This window comes from Halichoerus grypus, chromosome 14 (genome assembly GCF_964656455.1).
Source record: "Halichoerus grypus chromosome 14, mHalGry1.hap1.1, whole genome shotgun sequence".
Lineage (NCBI taxonomy): Eukaryota > Metazoa > Chordata > Mammalia > Carnivora > Phocidae > Halichoerus > Halichoerus grypus.
Genome location: NC_135725.1, coordinates 89,994,949 through 90,020,125, shown reverse-complemented (window position 1 = coordinate 90,020,125; position 25,177 = coordinate 89,994,949). Strand labels below are relative to the sequence as shown.

General features: G+C 52.2%; 1 protein-coding gene across 1 annotated transcript in view; it reads right to left on the bottom strand.

The window, feature by feature from the left end:
• The window catches only part of CFAP77 (cilia and flagella associated protein 77), a 126,129-nt gene that overhangs the window by 53,785 nt on the left and 47,167 nt on the right, over positions 1–25,177 (bottom strand). Inside the window, exons 2-3 of the mRNA XM_036079740.2 lie at positions 1,021–1,120; positions 268–496 (exon numbers count right to left, since the gene is read on the bottom strand). Coding sequence (XP_035935633.1) covers positions 268–496; positions 1,021–1,120 — 329 coding nt within the window. The remainder of the gene's footprint in view (positions 1–267; positions 497–1,020; positions 1,121–25,177) is intronic.

The following is a 25,177-nucleotide window of genomic DNA, read 5'->3' as shown; positions in this document are numbered from 1 at the left end:
CAGTTTGAGTTGAGATTTGCTTACATGCAACCACATTCTGCTTTCGTAGAATGTCATGCCTTCCAGAGCGGGGACATGGGTTACATGTCTGCTGCTGGACCAATCACCGTGACCAAGGTTTGTGAGATACACTGACTGACCAGGCCTGGAACACTCGCCCCTGCCTCGAGTCAAAAGTCATGCCCCACATTGTTCCTTAATTCAGTCACCTCTGAGCGCCCTCCCGCCCATGGTGAGGGATAGAGCCTTGAGTGCCAGCCACCTTACCGTGCCGGGGTCCCAAACGTCATATTTGGTGGGAGAGAGGGCAGTTCCTTCTTGACACGCCGGTCATCCTGGTCACTGATACGAATGTCGTTGAGCTGACGGTAGAGGAAATTCTCCCGAGCAGTTACCAGGCCGGCTTTCACTGCCCCGCGGTTCATGGCGATGTAGTTCCGGGTCAGCTCATGGGGGCAGGTGGGCTGCTGCTTAAACACATTCCAGTGTCCGATGGCTGGGGGCAGGGGGAGACAGCACCGTGGTGCGGCAGTCAGTCTGGGAGGTAAAGCAACTGGTGGTACCTGACTGAGAAGAACCTGGGCATGCACACCTTCCCATTAACCCGGAGCCTGCTGCGGGACAGCCCTGCGTGGCCTGCTGGAAAGGGAGGGGTCAGGATTCCCAGAGATTCCAGAGGGCGCCTGAGCATCCTTTGAGGAGCTGGGCTCGCCTGGCCTTTACCTCCTCGGGGCCATCAGAGGGTTGGTCCTGAGCCCCCTCCATGCTCGAAGCTCACACCGCACAGAACACAGTCTTGCCTGGGGACAAGGTTCCACACTGGCTGGGGCCGGTGCTACTTCCCTGCTACCTTTGACCTGGACCCTGCTGGACCTCCCCATCTCGGCCAAGCCCTGACTATGGTTTCCACCAGAATCATGCTGTGGGGCAGACCCCGTGACTCTTCAGCTCTTTCTCAGAGCGTGGCCAGCCTGGATTGAGAGCTCAAGTCCCCTAGGGCTGCAGAGTCTGCTTGCTCACCTTCGGGGACCCCTCCATCCAGCCCCCGGGTGTAGAGTCCATAATTAAAATCAATCCCAGGCAGACTGCAGCTTCTTTCTCGGGGCTTCCCAAGTTCAGCCTGTTTGGGGAAAGACAGAAAGCAGAGGTGAGGAGTGGAATCCCAGACCAACCACTTATACCAGACTCAGCCACGGCAGTCATCGGATGCTCGCTTGGCCCCAGGCCCTGTGGGTGACCTGCAGGGCTACCAGGGCGTGGATGACAGAGCCCTCCCTGAGGGGGGCCCTGAGACACACGCTGGAGAAGTCAGCTGGGGGTGCTCATGCTGAGGGACGAGTGAGCAGAGTCAAGTCAGGAAGGCCCCTGAGGTCTTGAAAGAGGAGGCTCGTTTGTCCAGTGGGAGGTAGCAGGGCAAGTCGCTGCCCCGAGGAGCTGCATCTGGGGTCCAGCCTAGATCTGCCTGGCTGGAGCTGCATGTGACTCACCCGCACAGATATGCTGGAAGGCCTGGCTCAGAGATTCGCCTGGAGGCCCCTGTTGAGGCGGGGGAGGCATCTTTCCTACCTGACTCTTCATTCCTACCAAAGATGGCTTATGTCGCGGTCACTGTAGCTAATGAGGATGTCGATGCTTCTTGAATCCTCACCTGCAGGTGGAGCTATGGTGACAAGGCCCACTATCACCTTCCCAGTGGCTGGATAGCTTTCCTCACTCTCTGGGTCCCTGGTGAACTCCTCCTTGCCCCCGAGAAGGGGGTTGTAGGAACAAAATTGCCCTATCACCGACCACACGACTTTTTATAGACAGGGAAGCGGACGCCTAGAGAGACAGTCATGATCCCTGGCTCCTAAGGGATGGGCTGGGATTCACATGCTGGTGTGTTTGGCCCCCAGCCAGGGCTCTTAGTCATTAGATTAGATTACACTGCCCCTCTTCAGAGTAGCAGCTCCCTGAGGTCAGAGGTCCTATCCTGTACGGTGCTTAGAACATCTCCTTCTCTGCTTTATTGAGCCCTAGTTGGATTCTGACCGAGTCCCAGATACAATGTTCAGTCCTTCCTATGCTTCTCTCACTGGGTCCTCACAACCGCCCTGTGAGGCAGACACCATCACCAACCCCATTTCTCAGATGAGGAAGCTGAGGCATAGACAAGTCAGACGGTTTGCTCAGGGCCACACAGGAGGAAGTGGCCAAGCTGGGATTTGAACTCAAGCTGTCCGTCTCCAGCCCACACTCAGATCCACCAGCTAAACAAATACCCACGAGCCAACCTGCCAGGATTATAAATTCCCACACAGCCAGAACCATGATGTGTATTGCCTTCCCTTTCCTGGTGGCACATTGCAGGTGCTCAATAAATGCCTGAGATTAAAAACCTCTTCCTCTGGGAAGCTCTCCTGGGTTGCCTTCAGTCCAGACAACTTTCCCTGTTATATGGCATCGGGGGGCCCTGAGCTCTACTTATAGAGCACTTTCAAAATTACACAGTAATACCTCTGCGGCACAGAAGGGCTTTGACAATATGACGCTCAGGGAAAGAGCCAGTCACCAAGGATGACGTATTGCATGAGTTCATTGACATGAAATGTCTCAAATAGCAAGTCCATTCCATAGAGACAGAAAGTAGATTAGTGGTGGCTTATGGCTGGGAGGGAGATGGGAATGGAATGCTTGGGGTGGGGGTGTCCTGAGAGGTGTCCTAAAATTGGTGGTAGTGATGGTTGCCCAAGTCTGTGAATATGCAAAAAGCCACTGGCTTTGTACAATTTATTTGCGTGAATTGTATGGTATGTGAATTATGTCTCAGTAAAGCCACTGGAAATTACAAAGCAGTTTAATTAAGTCATTAATTGCGTGATGATCAGCTTAATGTCTGTCTCCCCTGGTAGAATGTGCTCTCAGTCTTTATTTATTTTAAGGTTAATTTTTTTAGTTTTTTTTTAAAGATAGACCTTGTTTTTTAAAGCAGTTTTATGTTCACAGCAAAATTGAGCAGGAAGTGTAGAGATTGCCCCTCTGCCCCCTGCTTCCCCTTATTCTCACCTCTTTTTCCCTGTGCCCAGCATAGAGTAGATGCTGGTAAATAGGGGCAGAAGGAATGAATGAATGAATGAACGAAATGCCTCCTTGGAGACCCTATCAGTTCTCTTCTACACATTGTTGTCCGTCTTCTCTCCCATCTCAAATCCAGGCCCCACCTCCCTTGAGAGGGATGGAGCTCTGGGTTCCAGGCAAATGCACAGAGCCTCTGCTGGGTGGTTTGCTTTGAATTCCTTCTGCAAGACTCACTCTGAGCTGCAGACAAAGCTCTGGCTTCTCATTTGTTTATGAAAATGATCTGGCCTCTCCGGTGACTGCAGGGGAAGTTAATTAAAATGTGACTTCTCCAGGAGAGGCCTCCGCCTCCCTTAGGGCAGGTGCAGGTGGGCAGACTTCCAGCTGGCAAAGGAACGACAGACAGACTCAGGAGCTGGCTGTTACATTGGTGGGGGTGGGGGGTGGGGGGCGGGGGGGAACAGAGGAGCACGCGGGTGCCTGTCTCTTCACTTTTTACCAAGAGTTCCCCGAGAATCAACAACTGCCCAAACACTTTGAAGCCTTAAGCTGCAAGAATCATCCCAATGGGAGATTCACCCATTCTTTTACTCTATAAATATTTATTTTGTACCTACTCTGCACCAGGCCCTGAGTTGGGAGTTCTAAGGTGAACAAAGCAGACTCACAGTCTTTGCCCTTATGAAATTTATTGTTTTGCAAAAAAGACAATTGAAAAATAACAATAATCAAGCTCACCAAGGGGTTGGATTGGAGGAACACAGGTTGCCTCTATTTCTAAAAATGTGAGTCCATAGAGTGAGAGAAGATATTTACAATACATATATCTGGCAAAGGACTCTTATCCATCATATATAAAGAGCTGCTACAAATCAATAAGAAAAAAAGGCAGACCATCCTATAGAAGGATGAGGAAGAGACTTTAACAGGCACTTCATTAAGAGGATGTCCAAGTGGCCAAGATCCATATTTCAAGTTGCTTAATGTCTGAAAAATGCAAAGTAAAAACTCAGTGCGATTGGTGAGAATGTGGAGCAACCAGAACACAGATGCACTGGGTGGGAAGTATAAACAACCACTGTGGAAAACTGTTTAGCAATATCTATTAAAGCTAAACATATGCCTACCTGGTAACCCAACAGTTCCCTCCTGGACACCCAACAGAAATGAGTGCCCATGTCCAACAAAGACATGTCTGAGAATGCTCACAGCACCTCAATTCCTACTAGCCAAGTACCAGATACAATCCAAATGGCCATGATAGGTGGATAAAAAAGTTGTGACATATTCATTCCATAGAACACTCCCCAGCAGCGGTTCTCAATCAGGGGCAATTTTGGCCTCCCAGAGGACACCTGGCTGTGTCGGAGACATTTTGAGTTGTCACAACTTGGGAAGGAGTTCTACTTTCCACGTGGTGGGTGGAGGCCAGGGATACTGCTAACCATCCTACAATGCACAATACAGTCCTCACCTCCAACAACGAAGAATTATCTGGCCCCAAATGCCAATAGTGCCGAGGCTGGGAAATCCCACACTACAGCAACAATGAATAAATAGCCACATACAACCATACGATGGCTCTCGCACAAAACGTGGGATGAAAGAAGCCAGACACGCAAGGGACGCACAGAGGGAGCTCGGGTGCCCTTGGGGCAGGGGTCGTAGCTGAGAGCAGCGTGAGGGGGCTTCAGGGGCGCTGGTCCTGCTGCTTCCTGACCTGATGTGGGTGCCCTGTGTGCCATGCAGTCCTGCCTGCTGGCCTCCTTCAGAACCCATTCCTCTGTGATGTGGCCGCGGCCACAGGTTGAAAGAGCAATGTGTTGTCGAGCGCCGCAGAGACCCCCCTTCACGCCAGCCTGTGTAAGCGCCGGCACGGGATAAACAGTAACAGCAACACAAAAACCATTTGTTAGGTCCCAAAGGGCTCTCTGCTATGTGCTTTTGCGACGGTGGGTTCACATCTGGAATTCCCCGAGTGTTGGTTTTGTCATTTGCTCTAACTTCTCCAGACTGGAGTATCAGCCGGCGGGAATGAGGTAGAGTTTCCCGAGTTCAGCAGAGAAGGGGGTTCAGCCTCCCAGCCCTGCAGCTGGACTGGCTTCCCTCTCAGGCAGGTCGCCCCCCAACATCCGAGAGGGCCACCTGTAGGACACCAAAGGGTCCCTGGGCCCAGGTGCTGTGTGCAGAGCATCTGTCCAGGCTAGTACTGTGGGAGTGCTCCCTGACCTTTTCCTGGGCTCCCCCCATCTCCCAGATACTCCCACGCTTGAAAGGCAGCTCAGTCCTTTAGGTCTAGAGGCCAGGTGCCTCGGGGTCCCTGCGTTCACAGGTGAATGCCCAGAGGACCAGCGGACTCACCCATGACCAGCTCCGCTGACCAATGAGACGAGCTCCTGGGCCCACCTTGTGCCAACGCCACTGACCACGGTGACACCTGTAATCATGGTGACCACGTGCCAGGCTCCTTCACCTCCATCACCTCTAATGCTTAAAATCATCCTGCAAAGTGGTTGCTACTGTCCCGGGTCTCAGGTGGAGAAACAGAGGCCCAGACAGCTTTAGGGCCACACAGCTTGTTTGCCACACAGCTCATGAGTGGCCAAGGCAGGATTTGAACCCACTTCTGACTCCATGTGGTCTTTGTTGCCTCTGAACTACTCACTTGGCATTTAGCATGAACTATCCATCATCTTCCCCTGTGCGCCAGGCTTAGCTCTGCAGGCAAGATGCTGCTCATGCCGAGGGAGCATGCCTTTGACTTCTGCGCACTGCCCCTCCACCCACACAGGGTATGTACGTTGTAGCCTTATGCCCAGGAGGGTCCCAGGGCAAGTCCGCTGTTTTGCTGTCTAGCTTGGGGTTGTGGGAAGAGCTGCTGCTTCAGAAAACACTGTAGGCCTCATATGACCCGGACACAGGACAGGATGTCATGACCAGGTCAGGGAAGAGTGGGCAGGAAAAGAAAGAAAGATGCCAACCTTGGATTGGCATTTTGGAGAGAGCTGACCTGAAGCAGAGTCCAGTGGGTCAGCCAAGGAGGGCCGGAGAGCCAAGGGTTCTCTGAGGGGCTTCTTGGAAGCAGGAAGGAGCATTGAGCCAGAGGTGGAAGGACCTGGCACTGATCCTGGGCCTCCTTTCCCAGCTTGTCCACAGAGACCTTCTAGAAGCCTACAGAGAGAAGCTGCCTGGCAGAGGGGTCTGCAGTCTCTGAGCACCTCAGGGGATCTGTGTGAAGCTAGCTAAGGATCCACAAGCAGATGCTCAGAGCTCCTGACCCTGAACTTCCAGATGCAGGCAAGCGAGTCGTGACAGACATCTGAGATCAGCTGCCATTGAAATGCAAGGTAATTATTGATCACCTGCTTCGCCATGGCAACCCACTCTGCTATCCATGAAATTGATGAGATTGGCCACAAATCTCAGCTTTGATTGGCCACTCAGGTCCCCAAGCTACCAGCCCCTACCCCCCAGCCCAGAACAGGATGAGAGACAGCCCAGACGTAACAGCTCTCCGACTGGAATGTGCAAAGGTCCTGGGGCAGATGGCATGGCTGGGCTGTTGGGCCATGTGAAGGCTGTAAGCACCTTCCCCACACGGGGATCCCCTTGGAACCACCACACTCTTTTTGCTGCAGAAGTAAAGAAAGGAACGAGGAAGAGAGTTCACATTTACTGAGCACCTCCTACATGCCAGGCTCATGTCATGTGCTCTCATTTAGCACACCTTTTTACTGAGCGCTTACTGTCCTGAGAGCTTCTTGTGCTTCTCCCTAAACTCCGCCAATCCCATTTTACAGATGGGAAAACCGAAGGTTCACACCTGCCCGAGGCCACCCTGGTAGTAAATGCAGCAGCTGGGTAAAACTCAGCTCTCTCAGATGTGCTGACCCCCGGCCGGCCTCCCAGCAGCTCTCTGAAGGAGGTTACATCATCACCAGTGGACAGATGGGGAAGTCGAGGCTCAGGAAGAGAAGGGACCCGTGAACCCCTTTCAGCCTGCACCTGCAAGCCCCCTGGCATTTCCCATGTCTGATGGTGGAATTCTAAGGCGGTTCCTGCAAAATTCTCAAGGTCTTTTAAGAGGCAGGCCTCAGCTTTGCACCGCAGGGACGTGTGAAACATAGGAAGCTACTCAAATACGGCCCAGGAGCCAGGATCCCTCATGGTGGTCGAGGTGCTCGAGTCAAGAGGCGTTGGGAGGTGGGAGCAGGATCCGGGCTCTGCGTCAGACCACCCTACCCTCCTCAGCAGCATTCAAACTGTGCCTTTTCCCGAGTTTGCTCTGTCACAAAGTGGCTTGGCTGGGATACAGCTCTGGGTGACAGCTGTCCCCATCAGCAGACAGCTTCATTAAACCTCATTAAGATGTCATCCCTTGCTGTCTTATTTCCCGTCTCTCAGCTCTAATTAAAACCAGCTCTCTCCCTGTCTCAGGGGTCCTAGGATTCTCTGGGCTCCTTCTGCACTGAAAGCAGCTCCCTCCGCCACTTGCGTGAAGGACCAAGCCCTGGACACCGGTCCCGGATCAGGCCAGGCAGGCAGCCCCACCCCCCACCCCCAGCAAAGGTCCCCTCGGAGCGCCAGTTGCGGGCGTGAGGACCACAGGGGCTTTCCAGGGGCAAGTCCAGGGGGCAGTTCCTTCAGGCTGCCACCTTGCTCTGAAGTCACGTGGAGCCTCACCAGAGCTGGTTCCCCACGGAACAACTTCGCAACAAGCGAGCTGGCCTTGCAATGCAAGTCTAAGAATTTCCCACCCAATATACTTTTGAAAATTCTTAACCAGCCCCTCTTTCCCAGCCAAGAGGCGAAAATGGGTGAAATCAGTTGCCTTGATTTCTTGGATGGCCCGAACTGGATCTGACTCTGGACGAATGAACAGGGGGCATTTTCCAAGATGGGTTTTCAGTCTGGGAGCTCGATGCCTGGGTTCTAGACTGACCGGAGATACTCAGTCCATCTGGAGAAATCCCCATAGAGGAAGCCCTCCCACTTCCTGGCTGCCACACAGAATGTAGTTCATTACCCCGCTAGCCCAGCGTCTGAACTAAGTGAATGTCGGACAGCTGAAAAGCCTCCACTCACTTTCCTGCATCCTATTAAAGTGTAGTTACGTGAAATCCCACAGTTATTGCCTGGTAGTTATTAAATAAATATCTGTATATAGTTATACCCATGCATGCGTATGCACACATACCATTGCGCTCATGGAGGGATAGTTCATTATTATAAAACAACTTAAGATCCTCGAATGAAAAGCACAATATAAATGCAAATTGTGATCCTGATTAGCATAGAGGATATTTATTTATTTCCATAATGAGAACCTCAGATAAACAATCATGTGAAATAAGGTGCATTATGCATCAAAGGACTCCGGCGCCGTCTTAGAAGCCAGATTCTTTGAACCATGTACATTGTGTGAGAGTGGCAGTCGAACACCGAATAATGATACTAAAAAGGCACGCATGGGAAGACCACATCCATATATGATCAAAGGCATATAAAATAATGTCAAGTGAAAAAAAAACACAGCAGGATTCAGAATTATACTATGGTTACGACTGTGTTAAAAAAAAAAAAGCTTCATTGAAAAAAATACTGGAAGGAAACACAACATAACTGATTGTGTGAGGGTGTGTAGTTAGAGATAGGGGCCTTCAGAGAGGGTGCCGAGAGTTTACTTTTATTATCGAAAGAGTCAAAAGGCAGAGTTAAGGCGTGCGTTTCTATTTCCTGTGCACCTGCCAGGGGCCACAGTTAAGGGTCTTGTCCTGTGTCAGTACAATTACAAGGGTTATAATGGGGGCTGAGCTGGCTGCCCCCCGGGTGGAGGGAGGTGTGGAGGGGAGGCCCTGGGCCGAGCATGAGGATGCAGGGAGCCGGCTTGTTAATGTCACACAGAACTGAGTCCCAGCTCTGTCGCCTCCCGTGTGACCTGGGGCACGTCACTTAGTTTGGCCCCTGCTTCCTCACGTGCAATACCTCCCGGGGCTGCACTCAGTGTGTAGTGGGATGTGGCCCAGGGTGCGGTGGTAGAGTTGGTGTTCCTAGAGTAGCTCTTCAGCTCAGGCCCCGGGGAGTCCCCACCGCACCTGCCCAGCACCTGCCCGGCCACCCCACTCTCACGGCCGGCCGGGGCTGCCTGTGTGTTGCCACCGGCCTGGTTCTTCCATCTCCCTGGGGTGGCCCGGGCTCCCCTCTCCCTCCGAGCTGCCAGGACCGTTACTGCAACTGATGTATGGCCTTTGCCATTGAGGCGGTCACGGTGACAGGGCCCCTGCGCTCCCTCCCCTCCCCCGCTGACAGCTTGAAACCAGGTCCTTCATTTGCATTTACATGATCTCGCTGTGCAGCTTATGAGATCGAGAGATTTATTTGCTACTTAGCTTGATGTTTGATTACACTCGGAGAAGGCGGTGAGCAGCAAAGTGCATGGATGCGTCGCCCCGAGCCTGGAGCCTCTGGGGGCCGGTAACTCAACAGCAGGTTTAGGCGGATGAGGGGGAAACGCGCAGCGTTTTGAAAAAGGCAAACGTGAGAGGCTGCAAGGAGAAAACACCATGATCTGGATTTTTTTTTTTTCTTTTTAATGAAAGCAATAGAAACTGGCTACGATGTCATCTGAATTATGAACAGCCCCAAGCCACTCTCTGAGGGGGCTCATTGTTCTGGGGAACAAACTCGCAGAAACTTTTCCTCCTGGGCAAAACCAGAGGCTCCTCAAAGAGATGGTGCCCCCAGGAAGGGGGCGAGGATCACCTCTGATTACTGGCGTGGCTCTCGGACCCGCTCTGCCGCTTACACCTGTGTGGTCTGGACCCCAGTTCTCCTCATCTGTGAAATGGGGCAAACGAACCCCCCACCTCTCCGGTCTGCGGCTGAGATGAGTGAACAAGGTAACCTGGAACCACGGTGGACACAGAGCAGGGGCCCAATAGACAGGCTGTTTTCTGAAGAAACAAGGAATAAAAGTAAATGCTCCCATGGAGAGAGGTCCCCCAGCATCATGCCTTGCAGTGCAGAGTCACTGATGTGTTTTGTGGGTGGTGCACTGTGGGGTCTGATTCTAGCCCCCTGGCAGGCCCGCTCCAGATGCCCACAGCTCAAGGGCGGACTCAAGGAAGGCAAGCTTGTTTTCAGAACAGTCCGAGCAGGGCATAATTAGGAGTGGAGAGCTGCCACCACCATCCTCTACCCTGTGGCATTCCAGATACAAACAGAGATCATTTGGAACGTTCCCGAGACGTTACAATTTGGCGATCTTGGGGCCAAACCGCCTGGTTTGAATTCTAGCTTCTCCACTCTGTGGAGACTTTGAGCAAGTTGCTTAACCTCTGAGCCTATAAAATAGGCATAATGAGACTCCCTAGCTCATAGGCTTGTTGGAGCATTTCATAAGGCAGGGCAAGCTCTGAGCAGTGGTTCTTAATGAAAAGTAGGCATACGAGCTAGTGGTCTTCATTGGCCTCTCCACTATTTTGAATTATCAGCAACTCTGTCTGCATTCATGTCAGTGGAGAACCAGCCGTAAGATTCCTCTGTCCATTTGATGGCTCTTCAAAAAGCTAAACAGAATTGCCAGCTGACCCAGCAATTCCACTCCTAGGTAGACACCCAAAGAAACTGAAAGCAGATATTCAAGCTAATATATGTTCACAACAGCATTATTCACAGTTGCCAGAAGATGGAAACCAGCCAGATGTCCATCAACTGATGAGCGGATAATAAAATGTGCGAGATCCGTACAGTAAACTATTAGCCATAAAAAGGCATGGAGTCCTTATAGACGCTGCAACGTGCATGAACCTTGAAAGCATTATGGTAAGGGAAACGAAGCCGGACAGAAAAGCCACACAGCGTGTGATTCCATCTATATGAAATGTCCAGAATAGGCAAATCCACAGAGAAAGAAGGCAGATTAGTGACTGCCCAGGAACGGGGCCAGAGGAGGATGGGAGGGACTGGTTAATGGGTATGGGCTTTCCTTTTGGGGTGATGAACATGTCTTAGAACAGAGGGGTGACTGCATGACATTGTAGATGCGCTAAATACCGCCGAACTGTACACTTACAAATGGTTGATGGTTAGTTTTATGTAAATTTTGCCTCAATAAAAAGAAAAATTAATACATGCACAGGAAGGATTAGCCATGCCTCCCACCCGAGCAATTTAGGAAGCTCTTTTCTCTCTTTGGGATGAGAAAGGAAAGAAATGCGAAGGTCTATCTCACTGTGGCACAATGCGTTGGAAAACTTCACTCCACCTTAAGGAAGTGAGGCTGCGTGGCGGTGGGTGGGTGGTGTCTTGGCCAGGACTGCAATATTTAAGCCATGTGCCGTGTGGTTTCGTTGCTCTCTCTGGTGGTCTGTATGGCCGGAAGCTGGTGAAGGCACATCTCTTAGAGGCTTTTTAGATCTTCACGAAGTATTTGTTCCAAAGCTGGCTAAGGGCCAATGGAACTTGATGGATTCTACTTCCCATTACATCCCACCTGTGCTTCATGTGGCCTCACTTTTGGAAGACCGCCGTGGGCAAAGAGAAGGATCACTGGACCGGGTGTCCGGAGACCTGGGAGCTGGTGTCCATCCACCTTGCCTGCTCTCCACGCCCCCTGCCTCGTCCACACTGAGGGACACTGTAGGAGATGAGTGACTTTCCCACCAAGTGCCACGAGTCTCCCGTGGCTCAGAGAGGAGTGCAGGGTCCCTGAGGTGGATGGCGATGAGAGGTCCCCCAGCATCATGCCTTGCAGTGCAGAGGCATGCAAGCCTCTGGATGAAGCTGTAGGAGATGAGCAAGCTCATCCTGCTCATCCTGAACAAGCCAGGCAGCCGCTATGATCCAAGTTTTATTTATGGGGGTCTCCACATCAGACTTCTTTAGAAGAGCAGGCTCTACGGCTTTCAGAGAAAAATGAGACTCCCTCGGCGAGGCCATCTTGGGGGTCCTCCCCAGGTCCACCTGGTGCAGGCAGATGGGATCTGAATCCAGACTCTGATCCGTCTCATCGTGTGACTGTGTGACCTGTTGGAGTCCCCGTTTGTCATCGTTCATGAAACTGGGATGACCATCCCCACCCCGAGTGGAAAGACCAGATTTAGACGAAATACCTGAGACAAGGTGCCAAGGGGCACACGGCAGCAGTAGGTGTGCGCCAGCTGGGACGGCTCCTCCTTCCCCTTCTCCAGCACACCGCTGCCTCATAAAGGGAAGAAACACCTCTGCACCCACTTTGATGTGGCGTCCAACAAGGAAAAGGGCACGTTTCCAGACTCCTGAGGAGTAAGAAACAGACCGGGGGCCGCTCCACCGACAGGGAGCCGTTGGCTTGATGAATAAATGACATATTCACCTGGTTACTTGGTCACTCCAGCTGCCAAGGGTTGAAGCCAGCGGACCCCGGGACCACAGAGAGACCAGACTCAGGAAGGAGCCTCCCCACCAAAAAAAAAAAAAAAAAAGAGAGAGAGAGAAAGAGAGAGAGAAGAAAGAAAAAGAAAAAGCAGAGAATGATCTATGTACTTTTCAAAACTTAAAACAGAAATCAAAGGGAAACTGAACTGTTTTAAGTTTTGACAGCTGCAAAGATCATTCTGTTTGGTTACTCTATTTATGTTTTCATTTTCTTTATAGAGTCATTGAAAATCGCATCATGTAATAGGGAAGAAAAATGTTCAGTATTTCCCGCCTCCCCCCCCGTACACCCTTGTTCCTTCCCGAGAACAGATGAAAACACCAGCTCCGGTGACTTCTGTTTTGATGTATATTTCATAATATCTCATTGATTGTAAGTTTTATTTCCATGTCAATAAAAAACTGGTATTGTAATAAATGAGAAGGAGTTTAACACAAAATGGCAGCTGACCTGTTAGCAGAGCGGGTAACGGAAGCAGAGGAAGAGGCTCCAGGACGAGGCCTGTTAATAAGGATGGCTATTGATTGCAGCACGGGGCTGGGTGGCTGGAGGACGGGGCCCCCCTGCTCCCCCTCAGTGCGGCGGTGGGCTTGTTTTCTGGTTGGCTCGGGGTTGCCGATCACAGAGGGTGATGCAGGGCCCCAGGCAATGCATCTCTTCTCCGGCACAGACAGCCGCAGCCGCTGGTGGGGTGCAGGGCACCGTGCTCCGTACCCGGGAGCAGGTTTCGGAGGAAGGAGTATAGGGAGTGAGTGCAGGGATTTGGGCTGATCGGGGGTGGGGGGGGAGACGTGACCTCAAGAGGCATTAAAGCACGAGCTCTAGGGGGTGCGTCTTGGACACGGATGTACCCGAAGGAAATCCTTCACAGTGTGAGGCTGTCCAGAGGCTTATGGGTGAGGGGCCACCATCCAGAAGGGGAGGAAGGTGCAGGAACTCCGGGGGGGGAGGGGCATCGGAGAAGGGCTCAGGCTCAGAGCAGGGCAGGGAGTCTGTCTCTGCTGGCCCTGGTGGGCTGCAGCGGCTTGGGTCTTATGAACATGAGGCTCTATCTTATCAGTGGCTATAGCAGATGCTGGTGTCATTTTGAGCGCTATGCGAAGTAAGCAGGCCCTAAATGGCTAAAAATCTGCTTGTTTGGGCTAGTCTTAAAACAACTGGATATGTAAAAGGTTGGTGCCGATGGGCTTTTGAGCTAACGGGTCTCAGCCTGCTGTGAAGAAGTAAACCTCCCAGGGGCCAAATCCATCTTTCAGTCACCTCTCCATCATCCACTCCTGGGCCCCCACTAACTCCTGCCTTAAATGTCACTGCCTCGGGAAAGCCCCTGACTCTGCAGCCCCAGGTAGACGCCTCGGTGACACGACCTCAGTACTTTTTCCTCCCTGGACCCACCTCACTCTGACTGATTGGGTGGTGGTCTCGGCTGCAGCTCCCTCAGGTGCCCATCCGTTGCATGAGCACGGGGCAGCTCTGTCCCATTCACCAGTGTCCCCCGCGCCTAGCACACAGTAGGTCTTCAACACACACTTCAGGAATGCTCATGCGACTGAGTGCCAGTGAGTATGGCAGGCGGCTGATGTTCTGGAAGCTCATGGAAACAGTGCTCCTCCCAGGCCTGGCCTGTTTTGGGCAGGCCTTCTAGAACCCGGTATAGAATCTGTTCCCAGATTCTCCAGGGAGTTGAGCTCTGAGGGCAAAAAGGGGAAAAGGCCAGCCCTGCCCCGCAGTGGGCCCCACAGGAAGGCCGCAGTTTCTGGACTCAGCGGGAACACCAGAGCCCGGCAGTTTCCCACCTTGTGACTATGACGGGCAGGCAGGAACCACGGGGAGAGGGGAGGCTGGGGGCTAAAGGAGAGGGTCAGTCCAGGAGGGCAGCCCTGAGGAGGTTCCCTCTCCCTTTCTCTGGCCTCAGTGATCCCATCTGTAAAGTGAGAGAGCAGACCTAGCTGATTCCTAGGGCTCCATCCGGCTCTGACGTGTCTCTGGAGCACGTCTGGATCTGCGTTGCCCAGATCCACGTCACCCAGGGCTTTTGTTCCGGAAGGCAGAGCAGCCCGGTGGGAGAGCTTCAGAGCCAGCCTGATCTGGGCCCAGTGTCCACACTCCCACCTGTGAGTTCGTGGCGTGTGTGAACAGAGAGAACACAGGGCCCCTCGCACAGGGAGCTCATGGAACGGGGATGAGTGGCATTATTAGAGAGACCTGATGGTGCCTGTCCCACTTCCACCTGCCGCACGGGCTCTCGCCACCTGCCCTCAACCAGAGTGACCAAAGCAAAGCCAACTGGGCCACCCTGGGCTGGAACTCCACCCATGGCTTCCCCAGCACACAGGGCAGCCGCTTTGAGAACCATCCCTGGTTCGTGGGAAGCTCTCTAGATGCTGAGCTGCGCCCAGGGCAATGGGTGGAGGGCATGTGAGGCGTGTGGTCCTGAAGACCCTGGACCAGCCAAACCGAGCCTGGGCCCGCGAGGCCTTCCCGGTACCCCCACCCTCCCGCATCTGCATGTACAGCTCCACACTGCAGATGCCCCAGCCCCGGGAGGAGGGAATGAGCAATGGGAAAAGAGATCTGAGCTCCCCTGAAGGTGCTCGGTGCACAAGACGGCTGATCGATATTAAGGGGGGCTGAGGGGCTGTGTTATAAATGATTTAATGGGTGGCTTCTTACGTGCAATAGGGCTGCATAACTCAGGTAAAGATTTCAAATATATGGCGTAATTGCTACATGTGAAATCTGTTTGTACTTAGCTTTTAGTCTTGGAAATTACCAAGCTCTGTGCTGCTCCTACAATTAATCATTAAAGAATTAAGAGGGAGAATACTCATTATTGTAAAAGACTCCAGCGATGGTCTTGATCCAACTTATAAAATAGACAGATTTGGTGCAACTGAATAATTTTCCTCTTCTCTGCACAAAATCAGGAATGCTAGTCATACTCACTGGCTGGAGTGAATGCTTACAAACTCGTACAGACCAGCCTATAATTACCAAAATAGAAAAAGAACAGCATTTTGTAATGAATGACAAGCTGCTGAGCGGAAATCTAATTTGGTCTAATTAAGCAGCCTTTTGTGAGGATTTGTCTTTAGATGAAAAGAGGGAGCCGAGGAGATCTAAATGCAAATGAACTCCATCATTCGGGTGTTAAAGGGCCAGGCCCAGACCTCTCTTCTTCAGACGATGACTTCTCTCCTTGTCACCCAAGCCCATGCGTGCCCCACCTGCCTCGGAGGAAAATCACGCGTCTTGTCCCTTGTCCCTCATATCTCTTCAAACAGGACACCTCAAGTTGACAGAACTCTCAGGGAGCTTTTGCTTATTCAGGAGCAAATTTTATTTTGCCCAAAGTAATAAAAGCCACTGCGGTTTTGCTGAGTAGAGGAGTCCACTGCTGATGTCCGAGGGCGCACTTTCAGAAGTCTGGAGGGTTGGACGTATACCCGGTGCCATCAGCATTGACAGAGCTACTGGGGGGAGGCGCCCCTGTGTTGGCCGGAGCACCCCCCCACCCGGGTCAGCCACATCCCAGGCTCGGTCAGCCGTGCAGGTGGACCCTCTTTGGCCCACAGAGGTAACAACGTGCACCTTGACCCTCGGCCCCATGCCGCGGCCTCAGGGATGAGCAGAGGCCAAATGCTTAGCTGCCGTTTGGGGGGTTCCCAAGACCATCTTCAGCTTCAGTGACTCACTAGAAGGAACCACGGATCTCAGAAAAGCCACTGTTCTCACGGTCGTGGTTTACAGACACAGACTGAAGTCAGCAGACTGGGTAGGAGCCAGGAGTTGTCTCCGCCCCTGGAGTTGTGTGGATAGCGTTGACTTCTCCCAGCTTTGATTTGTGACAATTTGCACAGAGCATTGCCGACCAAGGAAGCTCGCCCGAGCCTTCGTGTCCCGAGTTTTACTGAGAGCCGGTCACATGGATGGGCTGATCACTCGGATGGCTGACCTTAGTCTCCAGCCCCTCCAGAGCTCGAACCGACACTATGTGGCCTGAGGCCCCCACCATAAGTCACACTGTTAGCTTGGCCCAGCTGGTTCAGCCCAACCCCAGCCAAACCAGACATTCTCATCAAGCAGGACATTCCAAGGGCTGAGAGGTTAGAGGTTTACCTCCCAGGAGCTGGGCCGATCCTTTTTTTTGGAACAGGGAGGGTATGGACATCCCAAACCTGCTGGGTTAACCCTTTACTGCCCAGCGGTGATACTCTCCTCACTGCCACCCCGGGGGGAAGTAGCAGAGTGGTAAGACCCACAAGGTTGGGCAGATGAGAAGAGAAAAACAGAATACGCTTCCTCACTCACTCTGATGCCACAATCTCCCATCTCCACTCTCCAATTTGTTCTCAAAGACATTGCAAGCCGTCTGGGCTTTTTCATGGTTCCAACAGGAGCAAGTTGAACAAGGGAGAGGCAGGAGGCCGGGGCAGGTCCCCCTCAGCAGCCCCTGCCTGTGACCACTGGTTCAGACGGAGAACGCCCCCCACACTGCCCTCTGACTCAGTGGCCTTCACTTCTCCCCACCCCCAGATGCCTGCCCTGCCATTCAGGATGCCCGAGGGAGGAAGCTGAGAGGGACCGAAATGGAACATGGGACAATAGGAGGGCACAGAGCATCCTGCGGGGAGAAACAGGAGAGGGGGAGCAGGACTCCTTCTGGTCTTGAGTGCTTGTTATGGGCTGTTTCTGGCCCCCAGATTCTTAGGCTGAAAACTAATCCCCCACATGATAGCTTTTGCAGGTGGGGCCTTTGGGAGGTGATCAGGTCATGATAGGTCATGAGGGCGGAGTCCCCCTGAATGGGATTAACGCCCTTCTAAGAAATGGCCGGAGGGCTAGCTTGTGCCTTTTTCCACTGTGTGTGGCCACAAGGAGAAGCCAGCCATCCGTAAACCGGGAAGAAGGCCCTCACCAAGAGCCCAGTCGTGCCGGCACCCTAACCTGTGAGAAATAAATGGGTTGTAAGCCCCCCCTCCTCTCTGCACCCCGCCCCATCTGTGGCAATTTGGGACAGCAACCCGAGCTGGCTGAGAGGAGCACAAATAGCTCCTGGGGGCTGAGCAAGTCCTCTGTGCAATGCTTTGGTCAGGGCTCAGCGCCTGACACCCACTGACCCCTGATGACCCTCCCTGACCTGACCTCTCATTTAAAACTGTACCCCAGCCTCCCCTCACCTCCACCCCCGCTTGGTGCTTCTCCACAGCACTTATCAACCGTGTATTTTACTGATGAACTGTGGTCGCCAACTTTCTCTCCGTAACAGGGGAGCTTTGTGGGGCGGGGACCGTTCTGTTGCTGCTGCTCACTGCTCTGTCTCCAGTGCCTAGAATCGTTTGGCGCACATAGTAGGTGCTCAAATCTTTATTGAAGGATGGATGGATGGATGGATGGATGAGTGGATGGATGGATGAGTGGATGGATGAATGAATGAATGGATGGATGGATGGATGAGTGGATGGATGGATGAGTGGATGGATGGTTGGATGGATGAGTGGATAGATGGATGAGTGGATGGGTGGATGAATGGATGGATGGATGAATGGATGGATGGATGAATGGATGGATGGATGAATGGATGGATGGATGGATGGATGAGTGGATGGATGGATGGATGGATGAGTAGATGGATGGATGGATGGATGGATGAGTGGATGAATGGATGAATGGTTGGATGGATGGATGGATGGATGGATGAATGGATGAGTGGATGGATGGATGAATGGATGAATGGATGGATGGATGGATGAATGGATGAATGGATGGATGGATGAATGGATGGATGGTTGGATGGATGAATGAATGCTCATTGTATCCTATGAAGCAGGTCTGTTCTTAGCCCAGTGTCACAGATTAGTGCTCAGCAGTGACATGCATGCCCGGGGCCACCCAGCTAATGGCCAGAGGCAGGGCTGGGAGGCCAAGCGTGCCTGACTCTGGGCTCCCTCTGGCTGGGGCCTCTACTGTCTGCCCCAGCCTCTTCACTATCCTCAGCACAGAGACAGCAATCAGCTTGGTGGGAGGTGGGCACAAGAGACTGCTTGTGGCTCCAGCTATCCCCGGGGCCTGCAGAGGTCAAGGTTACAGCACGGATAAGTCAGGAAGGCCTCTCTATGGCCCTGAACCATCTCCTCTCTAGTTTCTGGGGCTGTTGCAACAAACTGGCACAAACCTGGGGACTTAAAACCACAGAAATTGGCTTTCACCCGATTCTGGGAGCTTGAAGTCCAAAATCAAGGTGTCGGCAGGGTGGCTTCCTTCTGGAGGCTCTCGGGGAGAATGCGTCCCGTGCCCCTGTCCTAGCTGCTGGTGGCCACTGGCCATCCTTGGCGTACCCTGGCTTGCAGTGTCTCTGCCACCCTCTGTCCCCATGTCACTGGGCCTCTTCCCCGTATGTGTCTGTGCTCCACCCTTCCTCCCCTTTCCCTTATAAGGACACTAGTCATTGGAACTGGGGCTCACCCGAAATCCAGTAAGGTATCATCTTGAAATCCTTAATTTGATGATACCTACAAAGGCCCTGTTTCCAAATCGGTTCCCATTCGCAGGTACTGGGGTTAGGACTAGGCATATCTTCTTGGGGGACATAGTCAATCCTCCACACGCTCCAGCAACCTGACACAGCAACACCATCCAGCCGTCCACACGACAATGCACAGGGTGGAGGGGGTGCCTATCAATGCACAGCCCTGATCAAGGAGATAGCATGGGAACTACCTCAGTGCCAAGCACTGTATGAGGACAAGCCAGACTCCATCTCCCGGGACTGATGTCGTGTTATTACAGCTCACAGGGAGACAGGAGCTCAAAGAGGTAGATAAGCAAGGTTCTAGGGGCCCAGAAGCTGAAAGAAGCTCACCATCCCCTCCCGGGAGGGTGTGGGATCACGGGGGGAAGGTTCCCCAGAGCACGGGTTATGTGAAGTAGAAGTGAGGGGAGAGGAGGATTTTTCCGGCGGTAACGTGCGAGGGGCATTCTTGGAAGCGTGTGGCCACAGGGACCACATGGAGGCTAGGACACGCAGAATCCCGTGGCACGTCGGCATCATAAGTATATCAGGCTGCAGGGGTGCTGAGGAGGGAGCAGGCTTGTCTGCCTGCCAGTTTCGGGGCAGACTTCCTGGAAGAGGCAACATTTTAGAAGGACTTGGAATGCTGACCAGCGGGATACGGGTGGCATCTCACAGCGTGTGCCCAGATGGTGGGAAGGCGTGACCAGGAAACATGGCCACAGAAGATGGTCCGCTGACCGGGGGAAAGATGAGCAGTGGGGCCAGACTCTGCCAGGCTCCCTTCCGTAGCGGGTGATGGGCGTCCTGCTCAGTTCGGGTCGGTGGTCGTGGGATGATCAGCACACAGCAGTTACGAGAGTCAGACTGGTGGTACAAGAGAGACCGGGAGGGAGAGCAGGAGGCAGGGGGTCCCCAGGAGTCTGGCTTGGCACTCCAGATGGGAGGTGACAAAAGTCTGAGTTGAGACTCCTGTCAATGCAAGACATCTGAGCTGTTCAGGCTCGAGCATCTCCAAAGGTGATTCAGTGCAGAGAAAGCTGCAGGCCGATGTCACGTGGCTTCTTTATTCTTCCTGCCCCTAACCTATCCCCTTCTCCCTGCCCAACTCCCCTGGATTTCTCCCTTGACCAGGGCATTCAGGACTGGCGAGCACTAGGAAGTTCGGAGAGGATTATCTGCTCCGCCCCACGGCGGGCCTCCTCCCCACCCCAGCATCCCCTCGGCAGTGAGACTAGAACCCACCTGGGTCCTGTGATGTTCCTCACTGCAGACCAGGCTTAAAATCAGGGCCCGGTGGTAAATGTGACCTTGAAGAACAAGAATTAAATATTTGCTCTTGCCCAGATTTTTTTATTCCCCATGATGTCCAGACAGGGCTCTCCCAGATACCCGGGGAATCTGTTCTTTTCAGAATGTCAGAAAAGCCTCATTTTAAAGGGTGGGGAACAAACTGCAGAGGAGAGTCCCAGCCTTTGCTCGAAAGCTTCAAATGCCATCCCTGCCCCCTCGAAGACCGGAGGCCCAGTTCATGCGGCCGACATGGAGCAAAAGTCTTTTTGTGCTGAATCGTCATCCCCTTTCCAACAATAAAATGGTTAAAAGTTTTCGTCTTAAATGATGTGCTTCCTCAATGTAAGACAATCTCAAAAGGACGGAGCATTTTTACTATTCTATACCCCAGAATTCCCCTAAGAAATCAAATATAATCCTCTTTAAGAAGCTTTAAATAATTTTGAGCTTTCTTATTGACTTATTAAAAAGCAGCTTAAAACACGCCTCTGATGCAATCCTTTTACAAGGGTCAGGGATATAAAATTTGAAGAAATATAATTAGTAGATCAGTTGGAAAGGCATAAGCAGTCAGGTCCAATTTTGACTATTTCAGAGAAACACCCCCAACCAACCTGCCCTGGGACGGGGGTGCCATTTGTCCCCCGCTTTGTCCTTTATCCCTGCATGAATCATCACACATTTCGTAATTCCCGAATGGTTCTCTGCCCAGAGGAATCTGCTGCCACAACTCTACTCACGTTTCCCCTGGCAGCCCATCTCTGAGCTTGCCTCTGGTCCTAATGACTGAACTTCTCAGAAACCCGTTTGTTAAGAGCTTCAAAGGGCTTAGAACATTCCCACGGTGGCCTTTGATCCCTGGCATCCTTGAGTGATCCGAACCCGGCTCAGCAGTGCACTTTGAACCACCCTGTTCTTCCATTCCACTGGAGCCAAGCTCCTTCCTGGGATGAATAGAGCCACAGTCACATTTCGATAATTTTCATGTTTGAGTGAATGAATGAATGGGTGAGCGGAGGAAAGCCCAAGGCCTTCCTGAGTGCATGACTGTCCGACAGAAAGCCACACAGACAGGGGCTAGGAAAACCAGACTTTTCCTGGGGAAGGCATCCATTGGGTCACATGTATTCCCTCTTTAAATAAAAAGAGATTTCCTATCTTAAAATGCACAATGCAGTTCATTTTTAACCGAGCAAGAGTTTTGTCAAATGCAAACCCTTACAAGAGACAAACCCCAATTCTATAAAAGAGCTTTGACACGTGCAGGCTCCCCAACCATGACTCCAGGGCAGGCTATGGACTCGGGTTCATCAGAGGAGGAACCGACATGATCAGTGGGACCCTCTGAACCTGGATCGTCAGCGCCAGGTCCTATTGCAGCTGGGAGCCGTGCACCAGGGCCAGGGAAGCTCCCGGCACGTGTGCATGGACTGTCCAGTTTTCACACATCTGGTTTGGCCTGGAACAGCTCTCTCCAGACACAAGACGTCATCCTGACGTGCATACAGTTCAGAAATTTGATGTGTAGGTTTAGAAACCACAACTGCCTGCCTGGTGAAATCCAAGCTCTGTTACTCCCCAGCTGAGCAACCTTGAGCACATGACTGCATCCCTCTTTGCCTCAATGTCCCCAGTTATAAAATAGGGATGCAAAGTAGGAACTTCCTCCGAGGCTAGTCATGAGAATCGGAGAAGATAACACTTATCAAGAATCAGAATCTACAAAGTGGCGGGTGGTGTGGGTTCAAACCCGGAAGACACTCCCAATCTCATGTGGCTCAGTCCGATCAGTACCTTGCCCCGTGCCTGCACGTGCCAAACCCTCAGGAGTAGGGGAGAAGAAGTGTGGTTACGTTCCCATTCACACCTGCCTGCACGCGAACACGCTTACTGTCGTGCTTGGTCTAAGTGTGCCAGAAGGCTATTCACATCAATCTCCTGTTAAGGAGCCTGGCAAATAACTTCCAAAATAACCAGCCCATCCCCTCACAGGAACCTCCCTGGGTGCCATCACTCGACACCTATTTGCAGACAAATACCCACCATCGGGTTTGTGCCAGGCATTGTGCTCAGCGCTGGGGACACTGAAATGAGAGACACAATTCTCAGCCCCCCTAAACTTGTAATTTCCTGAGGTACAGAAAGAAGGGAACAGGTGGGCATGGGACAGAGTAATGGGAGCCATCATAGGGGTCTGTTCGGGTGCTGGGCTCTGTGGTCAGATTTAGCAAATAAAAAAAATGCAAGACATCCAGCTAATTCAAAATTTAAAACAAAACAAATAATTTTTTGATATAAATGTGTCCCAAATACCGCACAGGACATACTTACTATTTATTCATTGTTTATCGCGAATTCAAATGTGACTGGACAGCCTGTATTTTATCTGGTGGCCCTAGCTGGGTCGGAATGACACGAAGTTCACCCTCAGGGGAGGGCCAGAGGCTGTGGTCATCCCCATCAGTAGTCATTCAGAATCTGGTAATGACCCCTGGCACATTACCAAGCAATCAGGCTGCACGTTTGTCCTAGTCCGTCAAGCTGCTGTAACGGAATACAACAGCCCGTGACCTCTCATGGCTCTGGATGCTGCGGAACCCAAGATCAAGGCACCAGCAGTTGGGCCGGGTGAGAACCCTCTGCCGGTTGCATCTGGCCCGCGCTTAGCTGTGTCCTCACATGCCAGCAAGAGGGCCAGGGAGCTCTCCGAGGTCCCTTTTATAAGGACACGAGTCCCGACAGTGGGGGCTCCTCCTTCATGATGAATCACCTCCCACAGGCCGCCCCCTCCTAATACCGTCACCTTGGGGGTTAGGATTTCAACATATGAATTTGGGGGGACAAAAATATTCTGTCCAGGGACTCAGCGAGGAGTCTGCTTCTCCCTCTCCCTCTGCCCTTCCCCACCCCTTGTGCTTTCTCTCTCTCTGTCTCAAATAAATAAATAAAATCTTCAAAAAAAAAAATTCTGTTCACTGCAACATATCTTTCAGGTAAAAATCATGCTCCCCTTAAAACAGAATGACCTGGGGCTGACTGGGCCTCCCCACACCAACCTTCCCATTTATGGCACAATGTATGCACAAAGCATCCCAGGGCAGAAGACATGTGGGATTTTGAGAAGCAGCTTTAGACATCTGTGTAGGAACGGAGGGCATGGTCGTTGACTTGGGGTGGTCATGGGGTCTATAGAAAGTGATGGAAAGGAGAGGGTGGACCTCATGTCAGGGGCCTGAGAGCACTGTGGGCAGACGGGGGGACGCTGCAGAATGACACCCACACTTCCTGCTCTGGGGTTCTGTCACCTGCCACAGAGTTCCGGGGATCTGGGCTTGTGGCCACCTCCTCTGGATCACTTCTGGGAGCCCCTCCAGCTTCTCCATCTTGTTCTGCATCATTTTTTTTTAATTTTTTAAAATTTTTAAATTTTTATTTATTTATTTGACAGAGAGAGACACAGCGAGAGAGGGAACAGAAGCAGGGGGAGTGGGGGAGAAAGAAGCAGGCTTCCCACTGAGCAGGGAGCCCAATGCGGGGCTCGATCCCAGGACCCCGGGATCATGACTCGAGCCGAAGGCAGATGCTTAACGAGTGAGCCACCCAGGTGCCCTTTGTTCGCGTCATTTCCTGCTGGGCTTGGGGTCACAGATGCCAGGGTTGCATGCTTCAAGGGCCGTGGCTTTCCTAACAAATTATAGGCTTCCTGGAACCTCTGACTCTTGCATGCAAGACTCCTCTATCAGGGACTGGGACACAGTGACCAGGGCCCACAGGACTTAGAGGGGCCTGCAAAAATATTTTAATTTCTTTCCCAAGCAGAAGGAAAAAAAATAAACATATCCATCTATAAGATATAATTTTTAATTTTTTTTAGGCTTCATAAAGGCAGAAGTGCCCCGAGCGCGTGGCTGGGGAAATGGCCCCAGTTTCTTTCTCAGGGATGAATAAGCATCTGGATCTTGGGGCACTGGGGCCCGGGAAGCAGCACACCCTCCAGCAGAAAGAACACAGGGAGGGGGCAGGAAACTGACTCTGCCTCCCCCTGTCCAACGGCGCCCGCACGAGCTGAGCAGTCAGGCCCTGCGATCATCGGGACCCGGGTTCTTTTTTTTTTTTTTTTTTTTAAGATTTTATTTATTTATTTGACAGAGAGATAGAGAACACAAGTAGGCAGAGGGAGAGGGAGAAGCAGGCTCCCCGCAGAGCAGGGAGCCCGATGCGGGACTCGATCCCAGGACCCTGGGATCATGACCTGAGCCGAAGGCAGCCGCTTAACCGACTGAGCCACCCAGGCGCCCCAGGACCCGGGTTCTAATCCTGCCTCCTCTGCGTACCAGCCATGGGCCGCCCTTGCTGAGCCTGGGGCTGTGAACTGGGGATGGCGACAGCCCTTAACACCAAGGGCCACTGTGATGACTGGGCAGTCACCGCCGCGTAAAGCACTCAGGACGAGGCTCGGCACCTCGTTAGTGCTCCCCAAAGGGTGGCTGTTATTCCTGTGACTGACGCACACTGAAATGTCTTGGAAAAGAAATGACGGAGCAACTAGTGGGATCCAAATAAGGCCTGTAGCTGGAACCAATGTCAAGTTCTGGCATTGACGTATCCTTGGTTGAGATGTCACCACTGGGGGAAGCTGGGGGAAGGGCACTAAGGACCCCTCTGTACTGTTTTTGCAACTTCCTATGAGTTGATGGTTATTTTGAAATTAAAAGTTAAAAAAAAAAAAGATGGGGACAATGGAAATGCCCTTTGTCAAAACAGAATATCAACGCCAACAAAGGGTGAATGGACTTCATGAATAACTCTCATTTTCTGGGAAACTCTGAGGAGCCCGTGTGTCCCCTCACGTCTCCCCCCTGCCCCCGTTCAGCTGCCGTGGTATTTTCCTTCATTAT